At 41.5% G+C, this 23,541-nt stretch overlaps 1 protein-coding gene across 3 annotated transcripts in view; it reads right to left on the bottom strand.

The window, feature by feature from the left end:
- Positions 1 to 1,610: 1,610 nt before the first annotated feature.
- The window catches only part of SMOC1 (SPARC related modular calcium binding 1), a 53,088-nt gene continuing 31,157 nt past the window's right edge, over positions 1,611 to 23,541 (bottom strand). The window contains exons 6-13 of one of the 3 annotated variants that reach the window (XM_053475047.1): positions 19,768 to 19,857; positions 18,158 to 18,238; positions 11,288 to 11,480; positions 10,576 to 10,658; positions 7,464 to 7,569; positions 6,870 to 7,117; positions 2,521 to 2,574; positions 1,611 to 2,058 (exon numbers count right to left, since the gene is read on the bottom strand). In XM_053475047.1, coding sequence (XP_053331022.1) covers positions 2,045 to 2,058; positions 2,521 to 2,574; positions 6,870 to 7,117; positions 7,464 to 7,569; positions 10,576 to 10,658; positions 11,288 to 11,480; positions 18,158 to 18,238; positions 19,768 to 19,857 — 869 coding nt within the window. In that variant the 3' untranslated portion in view covers positions 1,611 to 2,044. Of the gene's footprint in view, positions 2,062 to 2,520; positions 2,575 to 6,869; positions 7,118 to 7,463; positions 7,570 to 10,575; positions 10,659 to 11,287; positions 11,481 to 18,157; positions 18,239 to 19,767; positions 19,858 to 23,541 lie in introns of all 3 variants that reach the window. The other 2 variants (XM_053475046.1, XM_053475048.1) reach the window with 2 other exon arrangements.

Raw genomic sequence — 23,541 nt, forward strand, 5'->3', positions numbered from 1 at the left:
CTTTGTGTTTAATATAATTGGATATATAATAATATATAATATCATATAATAACGGTTTAATATCAGGGAAGTACATACTTCACCCGCGGCTACAGCGGAATCTGTGGTGTGGTGATGGGTGGGTGTAACCTGCCATCCATGGAACATGTATAAAGTATAACTAAAGTAACATGAATAGAATATAATGAAAACTAATTAATCAATTAACTAACTAAAACACTTATATATATTATAAAACACTTATATAATATATATATATATGTTTCATATAAGTGTTTTATAATATATAAGTGTTTTAATTAGTTTTCTTTATATTCTATTCATGTTACTTTAGTTATACTTTATACATGTTCCATGGATTGCCATCACCACACCACAGGCATAATTTGTTTATAGGATGGCACCATCTATGATTCTACGCACATGGCAGAGAGAGAGAGAGAAGGAATTTACTTGTTTTAGAATGAGATACAAGAAATTGTGTTTAATTGTTCCATATTAACTATAGGAAATACATGATTTCATTCTAAAAATAATAACGCAGCAGTAATATGGGAATCTGCCCCTTTGTACAGCTATCAAGATTAAGTTCCCTATGAAGTGAAAGCTTAATGATTTTAACGGACCAGGACATGGGACAGGCTGTTGGGTCTACAAGGACCAATCCCTGGACAATGTAAGTCAATTATAATTTCCTATACAGAAAGCCATCAGGTCAACACCTGAGGCCATGCACCATGAAGCCTCTTTAATCATCATCTCTGCACACTTGTCTCCAACAGGACAGCGTCGCCAGCCTGGAGAGCACTTGATGAAGCGTTGCGTTAATGTAACCAAGTTATTTGTATTTCTTAAAACCCTGTAATCTATGTTCTAGGATATACTTTGAAATAGAGAAGTGTTTTATTTATACATCTGAAAGTACAGAAAATAAAATAAAATAAAAAATAGATGAAAATGTTCCTTGCCATTATTAGTTGTAAATTAAAGACCATTTCAGCCACCACTCCGTTAGCATAGCGGCACATATGCAAATCGCATATCGCATATCGCAAAGTCTTGGAAATCCTTGCTGCTGGGTAGAGTGACCCCATGTCCACCAAATACCAAATTGCAGAGCTCCACACTGGTAATGTAATAACGGAGAGAGTTATGTCACAAGTACCTCTTTCCCAAATGTGAAGTGAATTTCAGACGATGAAGAATCAGGACATAGAAACATGGCAGATGCAGGCATTGCAGACCAGCGAGGGAAGAAGTTTCTTGAGCAGAAAGCGCTGTGTTGCGCACTGTAAGTTACCGGAGCACACAAATATTTTCCCATGTCAAAGTATAAAAAATGGAAACCGGTAGGGACATCGTGGGGCTAAATTTACCCAAAATGTCAGAAAACAAGACCCCTGATTCATTGTAATGTGACCGAGAGCTGGCACGAGATGTAAGAGACATACCACCATAATGCACGAGTGTACCTTCAACCAAAACAGTAGAGTTACAACGTCACTTCATTATACCAACATTACAGGTTATTCCCAACACCCTGAGCTACTAAATCAAACAGTTACAAGTACATCAATCATTAATCTAGCAATCTTGCAAAACACATTCCCTCTTTTTAACATTTTTCATTTACAAAGCACAAGCACAGATAAAACCAAGAAGAAAAACGTTACATTAAGTTGATACATGCAGAAAGGGGCAACGTGCCCGCTACAATTTTTTTTTTCCATTTTTTTCCTTTCTTTTAATAAGAAAAAAGTGTTCAAGACCTGTACAAGGGGACTGTACAATTTACATATACATTTATATACAGAAACTCCTTTTTTAATCCAGAGTCACACTGAATTCAAATCCTAATTTTTCAGTAGCAGATTTTCTTTTTTTTTTTACAAACATCTAAAGAAAAAAAGCAAAATTTCCTTATTCTTTCCACGGCGGATAATAGAATTAAAAATTGTTATGACTTGAGTCCACTCAAAAGTGCAAACGTCTTGAGTATCATCGATTGCCTCTGATTGGTATTGACACGATGATTTTCCTCTTCCTACACAAGGCGACCTACTGAAAAAACAAGAGTAGAGCTGAAGGCAAAATATACTATAGAGCATCATATTATACTATAGAGCATCATATTATACTATAGCGCATCATATTATACTATAGCGCATCATATTATATTGCATCATATTATAGCACATCATATTATAGCACATCATATTATACTATAGCGCATCATGTTATAGAGCATCATATTATACTATAGCGCATCATATTATACTATAGCGCATCATATTATAGCGCATCATATTATACTATAGCGCATCATATTATAGCGCATCATAATATAGAGCATGGGTCTGATCTGCCGGCAGGTTCTATGTTGTCTATTATGGCACTTAAAAGTACCTGGGCTATTTCTATAGCGAATATACCAGTCCCTTGGCACAAACTGCTTAAATTCAGCTATGTTGACCAAACTTTCAGTTCTAATGAATATGGAGATTCTGAAACATTACTTACTGAAGGGATTCGAACTTGGCCTTTTTCCAGGAGGGAAACTTCCAGCACTGGTACCTAGAAAAGAGATTATTTTAGGTTTATATCAAACAATACAAGGGGAGTAAACTGGGAACCGACATGGCAGAGAAAGAGAAGATACCTTCCAAGAACCCCCAGCATTCACTGAGGGTCCCCACCATGCAATCAATGCTCCTGCAGTTTGGTTGGCTCGCTTCATGCTTGATGAAGGATTTCCTGTAATATTTATGTCTAACGTCACGTCACAACTTACTTGTTTGACCTCCTTGCCCAGCTAGGAAGAATGTTACGGCAATTGATGTCCATGTGCAGTCTCTGCATATCCAAAAGGGAATGGTCGACACACCCATTGCCCCAGTGTGACCAGGACAGCCAGGCTGCTTACTAGTGCATTATGGCCAGAGAGCCACCTTTTGACCCCCTTGTAATACAGAACTTCAAAGGGTGGTCATTAGAAGGACACCTCTAAGGATAAAATGATATAAAGGGGAAAATTAGGGCCACCCACGCCCATGTTTCAAAGTAAAATTTAACAGCTGGTTTGGGCCATGATCCAGCCTTCTAGACTGTGGCATACATGAGATTTTGAGTTTAAAGGTGTGGTTTATTGGGCACTAAGGTATGTATGAGTTATGAGCGACGATGTCCCAAAAGGCCACTGTATGCATTGCTCCATTTCTGTGCACACAGCTGAGACCCTCTCTCCAGAAATGTTGGGGGGGCATAACCAGTTTGACACTACATAGGTGGCTTGATCCAATAAATGGTTACATTTAGACGGTTGCAATAAGCAGTGTGATTGGCCAAACTGTACCTTCCCAGAGAAGAAACTGGTCAGGATCTCCAGCACCCGCAGTTACGCAGAAGCTTAGCGACAGCTTCCACATCCAAGAGAAACGTAGCTGTGTCACTCTGTGTTCAGGTCACCAGGATCTTTACTGCCAAGTTTGAGCTCATGGAGACTTTATGGTAATGAGCTACCCGGGGGTTGGGTCTAGGATAGTGTCATAATATTTAAATTAAAAATTAAACGCTATATAGAATCATTTCCATTTGCAGATGTTGGGACCGTAGTCTGATGGGATCTGTGCATTAGGTGGCATTGGGTTTAAGTGCCAATGGAGTGTACATAAGGGCAATGTGCTAAGGACCTGTGTGTTTGATATTAATATAAAAGGCATAGCCATTAAGTAGCAGACAAAATAAAAACTAAGCAACGGGGATAGACAGAACAGAAATAGTATTTTATTAATGGTGATGGTAGAGTAGAAATATTGTCTTAACAGTAATCTTATTGAAGGCCACTAGAGGTCGCTTAAAGATAACCAAAAAACAGTTTTCAGGGATTTTTTTTTGTGAATAACTTAAGTCTGGTTGTAATGAACGTGAAATGTTACTGGGAAATGGAACATCTTAAGAAATAATGCAATATTATATACACACTTCCCCCCCACCCACACTGCCCCCCCCACTCACACACACTGCCCCCCCACACACACTGCCCCCCCCCCACACACACTGCCCACTGCCCCCACACACACTGCCCATCCACACAAACACTGCCCCCCCACACACACTGCCCACCGCCTGCCCACACACACACACACACACACACACACACACACACACTGCCTGCCCACCCACACACACTGCCCACACACACACACACACACACTGCCCCCCCACACACACTGCCCGCCCACACACACTGCCCAACCACACACACACACTGCCCACCCACACACACACACTGCCCACCCACACACACACACTGCCTGCCCACCCACACACACTGCCCACACACACACACACACACACACACTGCCCCCCCACACACACTGCCCGCCCACACACACTGCCCGCCCACACACACTGCCCAACCACACACACACACTGCCCACCCACACACACACAATGCCCACCCACACACACACTGCCCACCCACACACACACTGCCCATACACACACACACTGCCCATACACACACACACTGCCCACCCACACACACTGCCCACCCACACACACACACTGCCCACCCACCCACACACTGCCCACCCACTGCCCACACACACTGCCCACTGCCTGCCCGCCCACACACACTGCCTGCCCACACACACACACACATTGCCTGCCCACACACACACACACACACACACATTGCCTGTCCACACACAATGCCTGCCCACACACACACACACACACACACATTGCCTGCCCACACACACACACATTGCCTGCCCACACACACACACACATTGCCTGCCCACACACACACACATTGCCTGCACACACACACACACTGCCTGCCCCCCCCCACACATTGCCTGCCCACACACACATTGCCTGCCCACACACACACATTGCCCACACACTGCCCACTGCTCCCACACTGCCCCCACACACTGCCCACTGCCCCCACACAAACACACTGCCCACTGCCTCCACACACACACGCTGCCCCCCCCCACATACACTACCCCCCCACATACACACTGCCCACTGGCCACACACACTGCCCACTGCCCACTGACCACACACACTGCCCACTGCCCACTGACCACGCCACTACACAATGCCCGCCCACACACACACTGCCCACTGCACACACACACACTGCCCACCCACACACACACTGCCCACTGCCTGCCCACACAGACTGCCCACCCCCACACACACTGCCCACACACACACACTGCCCACCCCCCCCCACACACACACTGCCCACACACACTGCCTGCCCACACACACACACACATTGCCCACCCACACACTGCCTGCCCAAACACACACATTGCCCACCCACACACATACACACTGCCCACCCACACACACACTGCCTGCCCACACACACACACACACATTGCCTGCCCACACACACACACACACATTGCCTGCCCACACACACACACATTGCCTGCCCCCCCCACACACACACATTGCCCGCCCACATACACACACACACATTGCCTGCCTACACACACACACACATTGCCTGCCCACACACTGCCCACTGCCTGCCCACACACTCCCCACACACTGCCCACTGCCCCCCCCACACACTGCCCACCCCCACACACACCCTGCCCCCCCACACACACCCTGCCCCCCACACACACACCCTGCCCCCCACACACACACCCTGCCCCCCCCACACACTGCCCACTGGCCACACACACACACACACCCTGCCCACACACACACACCCTGCCCACTGGCCACACACCCTGCCCACTGGCCACACACACACAGCCCACAGAAAGTAATGCCTTTGAATGGCATCAGTCCGACACTTAAGTACAGTCCAGTTGGATACAAGACAGAAGAGCCAGATATGTTTATCAGTTAATGGCAAAAACGTATTGCGCTTAGCATTTGTCCAAAAGGGAAGAAAGTAGCTCTTGCCCCTGGTAACCTCTGTAGTGGGGCTCTGGATGCAAGGACATTAGCAATGAATGAAGACATAGCTTGCAAAGTAAATACCTGTGGGTCCCCCCCAAACCAACCAGAAAAATATACTTTGTCTTGGATAGTCCAGGCACATGATACTCAGGAGCACAAAAGGTTAGAGGTGGGGACAGACCTAAAATTCCTGGTACAGCAGCAGATATGAACCCTTTACATTCCGGCTGTCAGTTGTTTGGGTGTTTCTTTACAAGCTAGTCAGTCTCCATAGCATTAGAAACCCCTCACGCTCGGTAAGGAAAAGAAAGCTGGGATACGGCATTTAGACATACAGATGGACTGACCAGTAGACTGGTTGGCAAGTTGTGAGCCAAGAAACAGGATTACAAAGAATATTACCATAAGAAACAAAAGGCAAACCAGAGGACAGACGGAGATGGCTGTGGTATCAGAAGGAGATGCGCAAGACCAATACCTGAACAGGCCAGGTAAACAGACCGCTCCGGACGGGTTTCCAAAAGTGATCCTCCAAGAAGAATGGCAGCTTGATCACTTACGCAGCAGGTACAGATGGACCCCTATTTTATATCCTGCACAGGTAAGAGTCCTGATACAGAGCTGCCACTTACAAAGGGAACCTTGAATAATTCCACAGGAGCACAGTTTATAGTTATACATCAAATAGTTATAAATCCAAAGAACACAGATTTATTATCTAGGTCATCACGAATGTCCACAGACTATGGCTGTATAGGGATTAAAACCAAGCATTAGGGATATTGTCGAGACATTCAAGGTATGAAACTATAGATCATAGCCCGGTCGTAGACCGAATGTCACCTTAACAAGAAGAATTCTATATCACATTAACCCTTGAATGCTGAGATAGGTATGTACCCCCATCAAGGACTGATCATACATGCACATACCAGGCTCTTTGCGAACTCCTAAGCACCCTTTCAGTTCTGGAAGTGAGATGGATTTATCCTTGTTTAGGTCACAGTAGTCTGTGAAACGTCGGGCACATTTCTTGGGCTTTGCTTTTTTCTTCACGTATCTCTTGAAAGGCTTCATCTCTTTTTTGTTTATGTCCTCGCTGCCGTTGCTATCTAGTTGGCTAAAGTACCAAAGGACTACGCGTTCCTCCAGCGTATGATTGGGATCAGGTTCAGAGAATCTATAAAACAGATCAAACAGTCACACATTTTACGTTGATTGCCTACTTCTATTTGGTATAGTCATATCATAGTTTGTCTAATGCTGCATATTTACGGTGAAAGCATATACTGATGCTCCTGGCCCTAATACACCCTGAAAAATAATATCCAACAGTGAACCAAAAGAAGACTTTACTTAATTTGGTTAATGATTGGACCTTTGCACCTTTTGTGCAACGTGGGGATGTGCTTCATCGATGCACCGCCAAGTCCCATAAGCTAGACGTAAACTAGGTATGTGTAGTGACTTAAACATGTCGCGCGTAGGGCTTCGCAAGACAGATGCCCCCCACTTAAACAACTGACCTTCCATCTGTCGCTGGTGCCGCAGAGTTGATGGCCTGGACCATGTCTGTGGTGAGGGCATCCAGCAAACTAGTAACAAACTCCAGCTTCTTCCCTTCCGGGCACCCTGAGACAGAAAGACACATATTGGCATTCTTAATCATTTACTGAATGGTCACATGGAAATCACAGGAGAGCCGTACCCCAAAACCCTTCTTAGTAAACAGATTTATGGATTAGGTCTACATGCCAACAACTATTTAAACATCAGGGGCTTTTAACAGGTAGCGATCTAAACATGTACCTCTGGCACTCCAGGTTACCATATTAATTACCAACAAGAGAGTCAAAGCCACTCGCTCTTGAATGTTAAAGGGCTTTTAAAACTCAGACTTACCAATGAAACATTACCAAGAATGCACATGGCTTCTATCCTTTTAAGTACAAAGTTGTGCCCTACGGGGTACTATTATGTCATCAACGGGGGTATTCACAGATATTTTGCATAGATAAGCAGAACAGGACACATTCTTTATATGATAAAACTATTGTGAATACTGTTACGATTTATTCTATGTGATATTAAATCATTTAAAGCAATCATTTGGTTTTTATTACCGTTCCGTAATATGATTGAATGGCCGAGGTAATTCTACATTTTAGCTTTAGCCTTTTTTAATCTTAATCCATAGGCAGAGGTCAGATTCTCTAACAATGAGCAAAGATCTAGAACAGAACAAAGAGGAAAAACACATGCTTTTGATTTTATCTGGCTGTGTAACGTGCGGGCCAAAAACTGTTTTTTTTTAAAATGTCCTAAATTGTACAACTTTACATCAGGTCCCTGGTTACAATGAACCTCTTGGGGTACTACAGAGAATCCACATTTGGCGTTTTGAATGACCACGCAAATGATACATTTGTTGTGCCCTAACATTTTCACGTACCTATCGCATAGGAAAAATATTTGAGGTTTGGGATAAAAGCTGTGCTCCTTCTTACAGAGGCTGTATACCCCAGAGTGCAGCGGAAAAGAAGACATATACGAGAGACAGTCAATGTCCCACTTACTGGGTTTCGAGTCAGATTCGGAATGCCTAAGGACATCCTGATTTCTGCCCAGAGGTCACACCGCCACTCAAATATCGTGGGTCACCACAAGCCCTGCAGTAACCAGGGTTGGTGACCGTGCTACTGCCCCAATGTGCTCTTTAAACAGCTTTTGTCAAGCATCAGTCAAGAAGAAGAAGAAATAACCCTAAATCAGTTCCCAAATCCTCGTGACCTTAGGGGGGGAAAAGGGCACCCAAGAACCTGAACATTATTGCCAAAGAGGAAAAAGAAGTAACTCGGGACATGATTCACTAAAGTTCAAAGGTACATCCTCATCTTCCTCCCTGCATAGCCATTGCATTTCGTATCAGTCAATTGCAGCCCATATAGTGCCCAGGTCTCTGATGGTATTTAAATATCGGAGAACGCTATTATGCGGGGAGAGCTGAACATTTACCATGATTTGCCCCACATAACTGTTCCTAGCCTAACCTGAAATCCCTTTTAAGCTATATGAGTTATCCACCTCCTCGCCTGCTGGATTACCCAGGAGCAGATCCTTAGAAAGTAGACTGGAGTAGAGGAACGCTCCTGCTTTAAGAAACATTTCAATTTAGTATAGTTTACACAATGACTTGTGGACTCCAGGTGTTTGAGGTTAAAGATACAAAACTTGCCAAGAAAAACTGAAAAAAAAAATAAATCTAAGATATATAAAGGCTGTGAAATCAATTATATTTACTGCTGCCAGGAACTATGGAGTTTATGTAACAGCTCAATTTATCCTATTGATATAAATGTTACTAGCTGAATTTATTTTAGTCTTACTACCAAGCTGGAGAAAAGCCAAGTCTTTTGCCAGCATGCAAAGCAAAATAATATGAGATATACACTTCAGCTGTATCTTTACTTCTTTTTGTTCTTGCAAAGGCTTAAAGAGTCTGATTTATACCTGCAATTTCTTTGTTAAAAACTTTGCGGCTCCAAAAAAAAAAAAAAATGCAGTAAAACTAACCTTTGCTTTTTATGTTGGAATAAGAAAAAAAGTGACCACCAACGAGATAAGAAAATATTTCAGATGGTTATCCAGATGTAAAGTTTAATATTCTGTGAAAGGAATATGGCACCTGTTGCTTTATTTGCCGATTTACCATTTTCAGTGGACAATTTACCCCCCACGTTTTGGCTACATTGCTGGGGTAAGAAACAATATTTTTGCATATGTCCCTGTGGCACCAATGCCTTCTGTGAGCCTTCCTTGTACAGACAACCATTGGTCCTGAAGGCCCCATGATATGACATCATACGGTATCGTTTGCTATGGGGCATATTTAATTATGCACAGACACCTCCCTGCCAGGCTCCTACTTATTAATCCTTGAGATATATTTATGGTGATAGAAACTATTTACCATTAATGTGATCACATCTGCCATTTTCTCGGGCCGTTCCTCCAAGCGATTTGTTATTCCAAAATGAAATCATAATATAAAAACACATTCCTGCAAATGATGACTTCATTATTCAATTAAATAAGCCCAAAAGGCCTATGATAATGGATCTCGCACAAAAAAAAATATGTCAGGCGTTATAGGGCAAAAACAAACTTTCCATTGGAAAAAATGAAAATACAGAACCGTGCAGAAAAACAATTAACGGTACATGGTCAGGCAAAGGTTGTGCTGTTGACATAACGCCTAAAGTATAACTATGCCAACGTGAAGATGGACATGTTCTAATTTGACTGCCTGTTTTATATTTTCTACATGATTAATTTTACGCGGAGGGTGGCCAGCTGCCCACTCCTTGGGTATAAAGTCCACCCGCAGCTGCCCTAGTAACCAAAGTACCCACTGATTCCTCCAGCAACACACCAAAGTCCAACTTCATCAACACCATCAGTACCACCGGAGAGAAACGACGCAAGACTCTGCGTGTTCCGGCCAAGGAGACAACCTTGCCCCTCAAGACCATCCTGCACGGAGGCATCAGGCCTTTTGAACTCATGGCCCCATCGTTGTGCACTCAACGCCAGTAATTACTTTAAACAGCGTGCGTGTCCACGTATAATGTTTCTCACCTGCCAGTTCTCTGTCCTTAAATGGATCTTCAGCATCTGTACTTTTCCACCTGGCGTCACTTTCACACACTGGGGTTTCGTAACTGCGAGGGATTAGAAACAAAAATATCAGTCGCAACCTGAAGTCTGCAGATTTATTTTACTGAAATTATAAAGGAAACAATAGCAGATATAGTTTACTAAATTGTATATTTGCATAAAGGACTCGTTCAAAGCGTAAAATGTGTAAAATTGTTTATTGATATATGATGAGGGATGTTTGCAGGTTGAGTTGGTCATTGTGAGATTATGCACCTGTTCTGGGCACCCAAAACACATATTAGATGCTGATACCATGTAATTACTGGCCAGCACCCACCACCCACTAGGTAGCAGAGATTGGGACAGTGAGACTACCACCCAGGAGATGCCCTCCTCAAGGTACAGGAGGAGGGCTTAATAGTGATATGGGGGAGCACTTTTGAAGTCAGCCGGTGGTTGCAGCCCTGGAAATAAATCTCTGGTTCCGTGTCTCAGAGGTTGTTGGATGGATAACAAAAATAGAGCAAGGATGGCAGGTGGAATAAAATCAATATTAGCCTACTTGCCTCTTCTGGAATCCTAAAAAAAAGTGCCCTGATAAAACACAGGTGGCTAAAAGGAATCCCATCCCTCTTTGGATCCTGTTTTCCCATCACAGATGATTATCTATTCCTTGTAAAGCATGCCTTACCGTGTAGATGTTCCAGGCAAAGGACGACCAGTGTCCACTAAGACACACCAACAGTAACCTGTGGATTGGTGACACTGGACAGGTTTGTAAAGACCTCCAGGGGCGCATTCCGGTATCACAATTCCCTCACGGGGATTCTGTTTTGCCTCCTCCAGGGCAGTCTGCCTTTCTTGGTCGCAGGAGTTCACTTTCTCTGAGATACAAGTCAATATACAGAGTCAGAATACATATTTACTAACCCAATTAGGAAAGTTCCGTCAATTGGACTCTTGGTTTACAAGAATATAGACTGTCTACAGTGATACTTTTTTTGTTGATCAATTGTGGCTCAAAGTGTCAAACTTAAGACTTATTCGCGATTGTTCCACAATTTATATTATATTCCATGTTATATTGTGGTGATTGTTCCACAAAATAACACAATCATATGCCATGGGCAAGCATAGGTAGTGTAAAATTTAGACATATACTTTTCCCAAGGTACAAAGGTTCACAGAAATTCAAGACACGATAAGGTGGAACAGCAGAAATCTATAAGATACAGCCAGGCATTCTTGAATTAATAAAAAAACGTGGTAATGCACGGCACTATAACTACCAAGTAAAATGAATGATATACAGTAGAGTTTCATGGAGAAACTAACTACACCTCAGTTTGCTTCATTACGTGAAAAGGAAGGCTTGATCGTTTGGCTATTTCCATATGCCAACTGATATAAATATGGACAATGGGGCCAACCCCAGCGACCTTCTGGCTTTAGAATGCTGGCCCTGTATAATGTATAGTTACACCAGTGAGACACGTTTTACGACATCGTATTGCGAATGGATCCGTTTTGTATGGCTAATAGAGGATTAGCATATCCCTCTTAGCTGGAGACGCTCGCTGAGGTTAGCTCCTCATAATACATTAAGACAGGTGGTTGAAATGGGACTTTCCTTTAACCTTATGGAATCCATTGGTTTTGTGAATCCACCATTATAACTCTTGTGCTCTAGTAGAAGCGCCTTGCCATTTTACGTGGGGTAGTACATGAAAATTGCTTCAGCCTGTGACATGGCATAACATAACGTGGCATGAGGCAGAGCCAATCTTAGGTCTTAAATCCAAAACATTCCACGTTCCTATTACTGGTTGTCTAATTGTTCTGTCTCTCCATTGAATATCACAGCATTCTTACCAAGATATTGAGCAGTGTCATCTATGACAACTCCCTATCTGCTAAACCACTACGATGATGGCATCTACTTCCTCTTGAAATGAAAAACTCTGCCAAAAATATGGCCGAATGACCTCCTAGTTCTTGTTACAGCTGCACCCAAAATGCTAAACCCCAATAAAAGTACACCATAAATTACCCTCACTAAAAGTGGGGTTCAGGAGGCTATAGACTAACAAAGTAGAACTAAAAGCCTAGTGCAGGGCTCCACATCCCTAATACGCGTCAGAATTTGTAACAGCTACACCTCAATAGGCGTTATCAGATTTCTACTTAAGTTTCAGCTTACAAGTAAAAAATGAAAATTAATTTCTTGCGCGGCTGAGGAGTCCATAACTCTCAACATACCTCAAGGGTCGACAATATAATACTCTGCTAGTCTGGCTCTGGATCCCTGTAAGATTAATATCATCTAAAAACTAGCAGGTAATCCACAGAGAAAACCTATCACCACTAGTGCTCTGGTACTAAAATATACACAGCCCGTACAGTTCTCCTACCTACAATTTGGCTGCGTGACAGATCCATAGCCCCGAAAGCCTATCTTGGCCCTATCCAGTAAAATCTCTGCCAAAACTCATCTTGGCATCATTATTGTAACTGAAGAAAATTTCTACTGCTCAGACAGAATTAATTAGTTATAAAAACCGGGGGAGCATATTAAGAGCGACATGTCCCTTTCGGTCCATAAAAGGAGAAGGCAGGTGAGTTATGAAAGTTGTAAATGAAAGGTTGTTTGGATTCCGTCCATGTGCATCGTAAGCCAACATATACACATTACTCAAACGGTATGGCATACCTCTATTCTATACCCGCGTACGTTCTGCATGTTTGGATAGAATTCCGTTAACAAAGTTCTATTCATTTCAAATACATGATCATGTCGGTATTAACACTGGTGTACTTATCTTAGATATAGATGTATATTAAAAACAAATTAACACTAAATATTGAAGTGAGTGCATGTAATGTAATAAGCACCGTGATCAAAGTTTCTGCCATCTTCTCAACAAACAAAAACAAGAAATACATGGGTCTAGTTTTACATTTGTTTTTCAAAGGTCCACAGAAGCCTGAGCTACTTATTTTGCACAAAGATTGTCTACATAGACAAATTCAAACAGGGAATTCTAATAGAAGATCATGTATGTTAAAATGACGACATCAGCATGCAAATTGGAATCAATATTTGCAGAAGAACATATCACATGGGACTGGTGTTTCACACAACAACACAAATGGTCTGGTTACAATGTCATGTTTGGCGAATGTCATACTTGTGTGTTGTCCAAGGGTTTCTGAGGACTTCTGAGCAACATGATAAAGCAGTGACCAAAGAGCTTGATAGAGTTACTAGAGCAGGCTTAATACTATGTGTTGATGGTTGGGTTCTCCAGTAAAGATCATCCTATCCCCATACCTATGGTTTGCACATTGAGACCTTAGTGGTGCTTGGAGCATCAAAAGATAAGAAGCACCAGGGACCGCCGCTGGTCCTAGACAATTGCTTGCTACCTCTTGTAACACGGAGCTACGAGAGACTAGGTTTACATTTAAATGAGGATAACAAAACATATTCGAACAAAACGTATTCAACCGATTACTTTTAATACAGAATATGACTTAGGGAACACCAATATAAGCATTTATTGGCATAGGTATGCATAGAAAGATTCTGATCCAAAATATGAAAAGGGTTACGTCATCACAGCAGCCAATGTAATGTTCCTACGAATTGGACAACTTCATTGGTTGCTATGGTCATATGACCACAGACCTCATCCGAGGTCTTCTGTGCATGCAGCATGGCTGCTCCCTTTATTTCCAATTTCCGCTGCCCATTAACCTTGATTTTAAGCAACATTCCTGTTAAAACATCTATAGGGGTATACGTCGCTACAACTTCTCCGCAAAACAATGTATACCATTACTTCTTTCACAGCAGAAATGGTTAACAAAAAGAGACTAGGAGTGTTAACATTACGGCATACTCTGTTTATTAAAAGAAAGTCTTCTTTCTAAGCAAACACGTGCAATACATTAGGTCATTGCTGCTTGACGAGTTTATACTAAAGCTCATTCCTTAACCTGCACGTCGGTCAAAAGGCAGACTGACAGATTGAATACCGTAAATAAATAATCTATTTCCCCGTGACCCTCGCAGATGGGGCATGCTGTAGGCACCGCTGCACATGGCAATCTATCGCCGCATTAGACAAACTTTCCACAAACGATATATAAAATGGCATATTGAGAACAGCCCCGTGTTTGGAAGCAGGAGGGCATAACCGTGTTACACTGGATGGAACCTTTTCAAACTCCATCTTTAAAAAGCTTCATGTGTAAACCTATAAGTAGAAACGTATGAGTTATGGCTTCAAAAGATGAAATGGTATTTAAACAGAAAGTTTACAGTTCAAGCTTCAGAGGAATAAAAAAGTAACATTCCTTTTTCCTGATGTATTTCAGACGTATGATGTTATATACAGGTTTATACGCATTCATAGAGAGGAATATATATAAATATATATACACACACTCGTGTACATATGCATATATCAACTAGAAGAAAATACAAGTGTTGGACGCGATCATGCAGACAACTGGCGTAGAAGCTCTTGAGAAGCAGATGCGTCAAATCATTGAAATAACGGAGTTTAAGATGTACAGGATAAGTTCTTAAAAGCCAGTCTGAGAATCTTATGGCCACAGACGGCTCGCCCCTTGGCTCAAACCAAGGACACGCTGGCTCACATAATAGGACGACGTATCTATTTCATAGTGGTATCAACTAATGTCCAATCAATGCAGTATAAACAGAAAGCTGTTAGTATGTTCACTTCCAGATTCATTTACAGTTGCAATCAAAATTATTATTATTTGAACCTACACTACAAATCAGGTTTGTTGTCAAAATTTACAGACTTTCAGCTGTTTGCAATGAACAAATCAAAAAAGCAATGGAAATCGCTCAACACAACGAATGCTTCAAGTGGTTTCCCCAAATTCAACCAAAAATACAACTCAAAATGACTTCTCCATAATTTAAAAGAATGGTCCAAGAAGCTAAGATATCATTGCCTTCCACAAACAAGGAACAGGATACAAAAAGATAGCGAAGGCACAGAATGTTCCTAAAAATACAGTTGGACGCGTAGTTCACAGGTTCAAAGTTAAATGAACATTGGCTGCAACCAGATTTCTGAGAAGGCAGGTTGAGGGAAAACCCTCGACTGGCTCCAAAAGATCTGCGGCACGACTTGGTGGCAACAAGCCCTAAGGTTTCAGCAAGCAGAGTAAGCGCATACTAAACGCGGAAGGTTCCGACGCAAGAACTCCAAGACGTACACCACTACTGACCCTAAAGCAAAAGAAAAGTTGGCTGCAATATGCTCAAAAATCATACATAAGCCACAGAAAAGAACACTCTGCATAAGTTAAGCATGGCGGTGGCTCAGTGATGCTCTGAGGCCGCTTTGCATCGTCTGATGCTGGAAACCTGCAGAGTGTGGAAGTCAAGATGGATTCCTTGAAGCATCAGGAACGTCATGCCATCCGTGAAGAAGCTGAACTTGGGGCGTCATTTTACCTTCCAACAGGACAATGACCCCAAGCATACCACAAATTGCACCAAGGCTTGGTTGCAAAAGAAGTCCTGGAAGATTCTATAGTGGCCATCACAGGAACGTGACTTGAACCCCATAGAAAATCTCTGGTGAAATTTGAAGAAGGTGGCGAGAGCACGCAAACCCAAGAATATTACTGAACTGCAGGCCATTGGGCTAGGATTCCTCAGGAACGCTGCCAGAAGCATCTTGTTTGCAGCAGGTCATAAAAGCAAAAGGGTGCTCTAGTAAGTACTAAAGATGCTTGCCATGAAGGGGTTGAATAATTTTGACACTGGAGAAGTCATTATAGATTGAGTTGTCAGTTGAATTTGGGGAAAACACTTGATGCATTTGTTGTGTTGAGCATCTTCAATTGCTTCGATTAGTTCATTGCAAACAGATGAAAGTCTGTAAATTGACAAAAAAAAACTGATTTGCAATGGGAGTTGAATAATTTTGATCGCAACTATCTCTACTGAGGCTAATGGGAGTCACAGTTTTGGGCACTTGACATGGGCCACAAGTGTGGTCTCTATGATGTGGACAATCAAGGACACCTTGGTTCCTCCTGGTCATGTCATACTTCTTGTAAATTCATACATATGTTTATATTCAAAAGGAGTGCGTTTGTAGATTATGAAGAGGTTTATATATTATGTAGGTTTCCTTCTTATCTTGAATTCAAGGGTAGTACATAAAACAATCCTTCCCATGATTCTCAGGCAGCCGCTTTTAGGACTAAGCATTATGGGAACTGTAGTCTCAGAGCGCCAAAGTTAAGTCATTTATTTTCTCTCGCTCGGGTAGAAGGGAACAGGATTCTCTAAAACTCATTTATCAAGCGCTGCCAAGAGAGTCATTTATTTATACAGCCACATACAGTTTTAGCACCGGTGGATAAATGCAGAATATTGGCTTGCAAAGACTACCCCCCTCGCAAAAATCTTATATATTTCGCATTTTTTTTCATAAAATGGATTACCTGTGTATAATTACCACCAATTAAGGAGTAGGCCCTGCATAATGCACAGTTATTACGGAGAGAATCTTGAAGGTCATCTCACTGGCATACAAACCACAAACGAGAACCTCCTTCAATATATTGATAAAGCCCACAAGCCACCCGCTCTAGCCTCCTGCACCACTTCCTTACCTCCATTTAATGTACCACTGTCTCCTTGTTGGTCTACCTGCTTCATTATTGCTCTCTTCTCAGTCCCCCCTTCTGTTAGTCTCCTTACCCCAGCCTTTTTTCCCCCCAAGTCTCCAGATCTGTCTTGCAGCCCCGGATTTTAATCACCACCAGCTTTCATGAAGTCTTTTTAATCCACCTATTCTTGGTCTCATCACACTTCGCCCTGTCTTCACTCTTATATCTCCTGCTCTAAGTCTTAACATTTTGTGTTCTCTCGTCCACTGCATTGAACACATCGTTTTTCACCATATCCCTTCCTAAAAAAAAATCCTGCATTCTAAAATCCTTACATTTTATTTTCCTGTCTTTGCAAAGGAGGGGATGGTGAGTGAGTCTCGGCCAGTACTCACCTCTTGTGTGGTCCAACATCATGGTGTTCTTTGCTGTCGGAATGGGACAATCAAGGGAAATCTCTTGTCTCCTTATGCTTTGTCCCAAACCTAGAAGCCCTTTGGTAGGCTCCCAATAATGGCAATACCTCTTGCCAAATTGTTGAAAGTTTGAGTGCCAAATGCCAAATTTCTTAAATGCATGCAATCTGATCCTATGAGCACTATTAATTTATAGAGCCCTGTAAGAATAGTTGTGCTGATATGGGTCACCCAGCGGCCATAAATTCCATGCTTCAACACAAGTTAATCAGCCAAGTCACTATATTTATTATTATTTATGATCTTATGTTATTTATCGAGCACCAGAGATTAACAACACTAAAGCAGACCTCTAGTCTAGGATTTCTAACGTTATGGTTATTTTATTAGACTTACAAATTACAAAGACTGACCCCTCTTTTTCCTGCATATATATTTATAAAATATATAGATTTTTACGAATTAAACGGACTCACCCGATTGTCTCGCGTTAGATCCATTTAATTTGGCGTCTTTTATAACTAGGTGCTTGATCCAGAGGGTAGGAGCAGTGATATCTGAAATGGAAAAAGGATACAATATACAACATGTTTTGGATAAGTCAAATGCTACTACTTTTCCGAGCCAGTTCTTTAAAACATTTCATGTTTGGGGGTCTTATGCTTGGGGCAGTTCTCCAAAACATGTATCACTTATACTTCAGAATGAGTGATATGTACGATCTCATGTACTTTGGTCTATACCCCTCAATGGACAACAGAAGTCCAACTTCCCGATCTTGTTCCACATCTGTTAACTGGTGTTTGATGAACTTTTGAAGGCTCCCTGGCTATCGTAGTTGTATAAAAAGTAGATTAAAACATAGTAAAACATAGCATCAAAGAAACTATAGTAGCCGTGGCCAAGAAATAAAAAAAACCCAAAAACTATTGATCTGTTTAAAAAAAAGCTACTAGGCTGGTTGGTTATACTAGATCTCAATCTATTCCTCCTTACAGCATCGTATGTGACCAATTTTTTTCAAGTATAATTTATGTTTTTTCTCTTTTATTCAAACAAATTAGTGTTATTAAAGGGATTTAAAGAAACCTAAGCTGGTTCCTTTCTGAATATTCGGGAATGAATGCTCCCACCTGTTTCGGCATTAGGCTTGTAAGCACGTGACCTTCTCCCAAGGAAGGTGACTTCCTGAGTCAAGGATTTAACCTGCCCATGTGCTTCAAGCAGGAAATTGCTGACCTCTAGGTCATTGTCACTTTTGGAAACCATCAAGTGTTTAAAAGGCATTAAACTAGAAACAGGTGTTGATCGCGGCTCCAGTCGCAAGAACAATGCCTTCATCCCAACATCGTGCCATCTGCCCCACATTTTGTTGCTGATCGGACTCAATTGCCTTCCTGAATCTGACACTTAAGGGGGAAAAAAATCTCACGTATAAGCCGGTGAATGCCTAAGTCTACACTTCGAGAAATAGTTGCATCGGCGCAAGTCATCTTAGCTGGTAGGGATTTATTACAAAGCAGCTTCTTTATTTGAAGTCATATTCAGAAGCGCGTCTGCTTCACTTTCCATAAATCAGCAAATCATTTGTTTTTCTCTGAAAAAGTAATGCATTTCTTTCCTACATACAATACACACAAACTGCCGTTGGAACGTTTGGGGTCACTTAGCTGTCTTCATGGAAAACAAGGACATTTCTAGCTGTAACAAAAGAGTTTTCTAACGATCAATTAGCCTTTTAAACTTAAACTTGGATCAGTGAACACAACGTGCCATTGGTACACAGGAGAGATTAGGGGCTTCTGCGCGCCTATGAAGATATTCCAGTCAAAATCAGCCGTTTCCAGCTACAATTATCATTTATAACACCGCCTGCACTCGATTTTGTGTTATTTAAATGGGAAATGGGGAAATTTGTGACTCCCACACTTTTGAAAGGCACTGTGTACACACACACACACACACACACACACACACACACACTAGAAACCAATGACTAAGATGGCAACCATGACACTCACAGAAATACGATGTATATAGAAATCACGCAAGCAAAGAACAGAAAATGTATCCACAAATTCCTTACCATCTCCTTCAAAAACAGGCCTGGTTTCCATGGTGGGGGTCGGCTTAGATCCGTCATCTGAATTGAGGGTGAGAAAGAATCGAAAAGAAACTACCATTATTGAGGTAAATGCTATCTACTCTACAGAACTGTTGAAAGTTTGAGGTTTGCATGTGGCTCAGCCACAATAACACACAGACGGACAGACGAGAACAACAAGTAAGGACAGGTAACGACAAAAACCATTTAATAATGAAATAATCCCTATGAACTGGCCGCAATACTTACAATGTAACGCAATATGTACTTGCCAGCGCCTTACAACAAAATGAAATGGTATTTTACTGAGCAGACATGACTAACCTTGAGTAGTACAGTCAAGTAAGTACTGGAACCTTCAGCACTTGAAATCTAAAATCTAAGGTACTCACTGTCCATACAAGGAGTAGATTAAGTGCAAAAAAAAAAAAATACATAGTATTAATAACGAACATAGAACCTCATTACAAATATTGTGGATAATAGAATTAAAATAGAAAAAAAAAAACTTTTTGTCTCGAGGGTTGTTCCATGACTTGGAGTACCACGGAAAAAATACATATAATCAAAATCAGTTAGGAAATAATCTGATCTATTTGTATAGGTACAACATTAACGAAATAGTAATTAAATAGTTTAAATATATTACAGACCTTACTATAGTTTTGTACTGGCCTGGGCACTTACACTTTTTATTTTATTAATTTTTTTGGTTTGTTTTTGTTATTTTTTTTTTTTTATTTTTTTTTTACTTTCTGAGACTCAGAGTAAGAGGAAGTAGGTGAACAAAAATGGATGCCGCTGGTTACCATCTGCTTTTCTATTTTATGATTAAAGAATGTCACGACTGAAGAACAGATCTTTTCCTTGTGATGTAACAACGCTTTTGATTTAAATTATGTCCTTACATGAGAAATTACATCCATATTGTAAAAAAAGGGGTAAAATATTTAAGATACCTGCTGTACACATGCTCGATTAGGTTGTTCCCAATATATAGCATTTGGTTTTGCTTTAAGTCCATCAGGATAATAGATGTTGAGTAGCACAAAACACAGCGTTTGTAATTCTACAACAGCGTAGGCAGTTGAGATATACGACTGGAGACTCGGCAGGGAGATCTGGACTTCCACTGGACCATCTCTCTTCTCCTGCACACGGTCTTCCTGTGCAATCCACTCACGGGTGGTGGGTTATGACATCATAGCCACTGATACATGGAAATAGGAAGTGCTGAGGCCCAAACTTAGATACAGAAAAGAATGCGGGGCTTCAATATTTTAATGACACACAAAAAATAGTGAATAAAATAGGCATGACTACTACTTTCTATAGATATTTGACCAGTATATACCCTGAGAATGATCATGTTATACGTCAATGCCAAGAACACTTAAAAAGGCAAGAATCTGGCGCAGACATTCCTATATTCAAGATTTTTTGGCAATCTACTAAACTTTTTTTTTTCATTTCTAAAAGAATAAAATCAATAAACTTAACTCGCAAAATGTTGCAAAAATAATTTTGGTCTGTTGAATATTTCATGCCTTTTATTTATACATAATGTTTCTAAATAAGATTACTTCACTGAAAAACAAATGAGGGGCAGGGGAAGAAGTTGGTGGGACCAAGTTTGTTGGCAAGCTAAATATTTAATGCTCTAATTTAATCTTTGAGTGTGCATGGTATTTATATCTCCTTATAGCAAAGAGCTGACTGAATGGGATGCTTCCCTGCTTAACACAGACCTTTCTAAATTTGCCCTTTATTAAATCCACGTGTATGTCAATATGGGAACAAGTGATACATTAGAGAGCAGGCAGAGGCAGGAGTTGGGTTAGAAAGGGCTGTGCACATACAGATGTTTAGAATTTACTGGGTCTAATCAGAGTAAGGTTGACATCTGGCAACTAACAGCTGCAGAGAGCGATCGAAACAGACGCACAAACCTGTTCAAATGTGATTAAAAAAAGTCATAAAAGGTGCTTATTAATGGACAAATCATCCTGATATGGATTATGATGGCGTTACAAGGAGCTCCTCGTCCCTTCGGAACTTGGAAAGAGACAGGGCAGTGTTGGGTAACAAGTAGACCTCAATATGATGTCCGGGGTTATAATGGCTGGAAGGTCTCAGGTTGTATCTTTCACCTAGAGACAAGATATGCTTCATGTACATTAGATCAGACCCATTCCACCCATTTTCCCTGATGTAGAAACTCAAACCTCAATCAGTCTTTGGTCTTGTCTTAGATCCAGGAGCCATATGTCTATCCCATGTATGCATTACCATCTACCACTTCTTAGGGGTAGCTTACCCTAGGGGTGCTAATACGTGTCCTAGAACTCCAAGTAGGGTGTAGATATGGAGCCACTAGTCATATGCGCTTACCTAGCACTATGAATTTTCAACAGCGACATGCATTAGGAAAACACAATTCCCATTGTCGGTCTTAATCCCAACACCACCAATAACAATCTTTGCTGCAGTGTTACACGGGCAGCATTGTTTTTAGTAAGCAAAGGTCTGTGATTACACATTCTTCCCGTTTATATATATAATGTTACCTACGCCATTTGTTTTCACTTTAAAATAAACTTTATCAGAAAGAAAACGGCCAGGTTATTATGAGCCGATCACTCACGCATCCCGAGCTGTAGTCTGCGTAAATGCAAAACGTTCTTTCCTGGTAAACGTTTTCTGATTTCTGTGTTTAAGACTCTGTTTGGAATTACGTTACTGGTTCGTGGTGGGGTTGATTACTGGGATTTTGATCAAGAATGCCTTTTTTAAATAAACGCAGCGCTGCAAATGTTGATTATTTGGGAGAGAAAAGCAAAATCATATTTTTTTTTCTTTGAAACACTAGAGCGGATCCTAATTCTGACATTAAAGGATTCCTAATATTTTATCAATACTTCTTTTTATCATCTATCAATACGGAGACACTACAAGACCTACCCAAATATTTCCCCCTTAACGAAAGATATAATGGTATGATCCATACACCTTAAGGAGCATATACCGTATTGCTTTCAGGGACTTTAAAGCTTATAGATGTGAAACCGCCATGCGATAAGGAATAAAAGGACAATACTGCCGGCTTTATAGAACATAACAGATCGTTCCTTTTTTTAACACCCTGCGCAGGTGCACCTATCAGAGAAAGGAGTCCAATTCTTAGGACATGGAGCACAATCCTCTGAATGTGCCAACTGTGACAGCAATTCTTCTCTTCTCCTCTTCTGATTAAAAAGCTGGCCTAAGACGACAGCAGGAAGTCTTTTCGACCCCCAATGGCCCGACTGAAAGCCTCTTATGTTTGGCTTTTTGATTCTTGCTTGACAAATTCACTGCACGGCTCAGAGGAATGCCTCCACGAGGACAATGTCCGTTGGCTCTGCCTATTCTTGCATGGGACTTTTCAGGGGAGAGAGAGAAACACAAGCGCGCATGGTTTCTGAATGCAAGTCAAAGCACAGTGACAGAAAGACGGGACTTTGGCGAGTCAACTACAGAGCAGTTAATTGTTTGGAGCGTACAATACGTTTATTCTCACAGGACACAAAGAACTTTCTCCCCCAGGTTCTTCAATAGCATCGTGTCAAAGTCCTTGAGCGCAGAGTATTAATGGCATCGCTCTGTCCTAGAGTGGACCCTTTGGAAGTCATCATTATAATATACATTAAACAATAGCGGTACTACAACAGAGTGTAACAATATAACGGGACTACTCATTCTTCTACACACAATACT

Source organism: Spea bombifrons, chromosome 9 (assembly GCF_027358695.1).
Source record: "Spea bombifrons isolate aSpeBom1 chromosome 9, aSpeBom1.2.pri, whole genome shotgun sequence".
Lineage (NCBI taxonomy): Eukaryota > Metazoa > Chordata > Amphibia > Anura > Pelobatidae > Spea > Spea bombifrons.